We start from the raw sequence: 1555 nt of genomic DNA on the forward strand, positions 1-1555 counted from the left end.
AGAAACTGACAACAAGAACGCCACTGACATCGGTTGGCAACCATATCTTGTAGTGTCTCCAACCAGGTACAGTGAGGATCACGCGGTCCCCATCCTGGAAGGCGTGTAGCACCGACAGCACCCAAGCGTTTCGTGATCCCCTTCATACTCCTCTGCCAAGTCAAGGGTTGGCCACCTCTTTGTTTACGCCATTCTGAATTGGGCATGAAAAACAGCACTCTCTTCAGCAAACGATGGTTCGGCATACGCAACACATGTCCAATCAACGCAGCTTCTGGTGCTGGGTACATTCTTCAATGTAGGTACCCGCTGTACAACCGAAAAAGCACTTTCTAATTGCCTCGCTCGGCTTTGTCGAGACCAACTCACACGAGCTATAAATCTGAGACAACAGGTGTCGAACACCTGAAGACGTCTCAGTTCCACACAACAAAACAGCCCGCACTGTAGCTGGACACAAACGTCCCTTGAGATTCAGAGATACGCCACCTTGACGCCATAGATGTTTCAAATTAGCAAACGCGACCAGGACCTTGCATATTCGTGCATTGATTTAATCTGTGAGCGTTCCAGGCAGTATAAGCAGTTGGATTGAAGTTAAGACCTGGTCGAAGAGATCGTTTGCCCATGATTGTCTCAAGTAAGTAATTTCACACAAAATCATCATTCACCTGTGGCACTCTTTCGGTGTCTAAATGCCATGGCACCCGAGGGAAGTATGAGGGTCGGGATACTACCACGTTGTCCAAGCCTAGACAGGGGAATTCGAGAGGCAGAGGTCGGGTTCGAACCATGGACCTTGCGGTCAGTAAATTCGAGCCGAAACCATTGAGCCCCATTTTACACAAGAATTAAAACGAGCCGACATTATCCGAATAAGCTTGCTGTGTCTGAGCAACGCGCAACCATTGCAAATCACTCTGCACCAAGGTCCAAAGGTTGTCAAGATTTTGGCTATCGGAATCATGTGGACGCTATAGTGAAATGCGAAAAGCGAGACATTTGCTTCCTGTTATTACAGTATTATTTTAGTCGAGCCATTGTTACTTGTTCCGAATTTCTTATTACAAGTTGAAATCAGCGGACATTTTCGAGTGACAATCAGCTAACATCAACCCCACAAACAAACCCACTATATCGGGTACACTTGTGTATAGTAAACGCTGGGAACAAAGCATGGAAAAGAGGATATCAGATTTCACCTGGGTGGTGGTCGAAAGATGACACTAGTGTATTTTTAATTAGTGTTTTTACGGCAGGGTTTATTTTGAGTGTGATTCACAACTGAAATCTAGTATATTACCACGTAACCCAAAATGAGTAACTGGTGACATCACGCCCATGGGGGAAATAAGCTGAAAGGCTGGGTGACTGCGCTGGACCGGTTGGGTTAACATGTGTCAACAAGTCAAGTTTGCTCATGGTGAAGCGACTCCTTACTAGGGAAATCTGTAGTCACAGTCGACCCAGGGAAATATGGACTATCCCAATACACCTAAGGAACATCATAGTTAGGCAACACAGTCTACCGAACAGGTACGAGTCACGATTCCGT

General features: G+C 46.2%; 1 protein-coding gene across 1 annotated transcript in view; it reads right to left on the reverse strand.

The window, feature by feature from the left end:
• The window catches only part of T265_05043 (hypothetical protein), a gene marked incomplete at both ends in the record, with an annotated part of 9890 nt that extends 9645 nt beyond the window's left edge, over positions 1 to 245 (reverse strand). The window contains one exon of the mRNA XM_009169943.1: positions 7 to 245. Coding sequence (XP_009168207.1) covers positions 7 to 245 — 239 coding nt within the window. The remainder of the gene's footprint in view (positions 1 to 6) is intronic.
• Positions 246 to 1555: the final 1310 nt, after the last annotated feature.

The sequence above is a fragment of the Opisthorchis viverrini genome, assembly GCF_000715545.1.
Source record: "Opisthorchis viverrini unplaced genomic scaffold opera_v5_91, whole genome shotgun sequence".
Classification (NCBI taxonomy): domain Eukaryota; kingdom Metazoa; phylum Platyhelminthes; class Trematoda; order Opisthorchiida; family Opisthorchiidae; genus Opisthorchis; species Opisthorchis viverrini.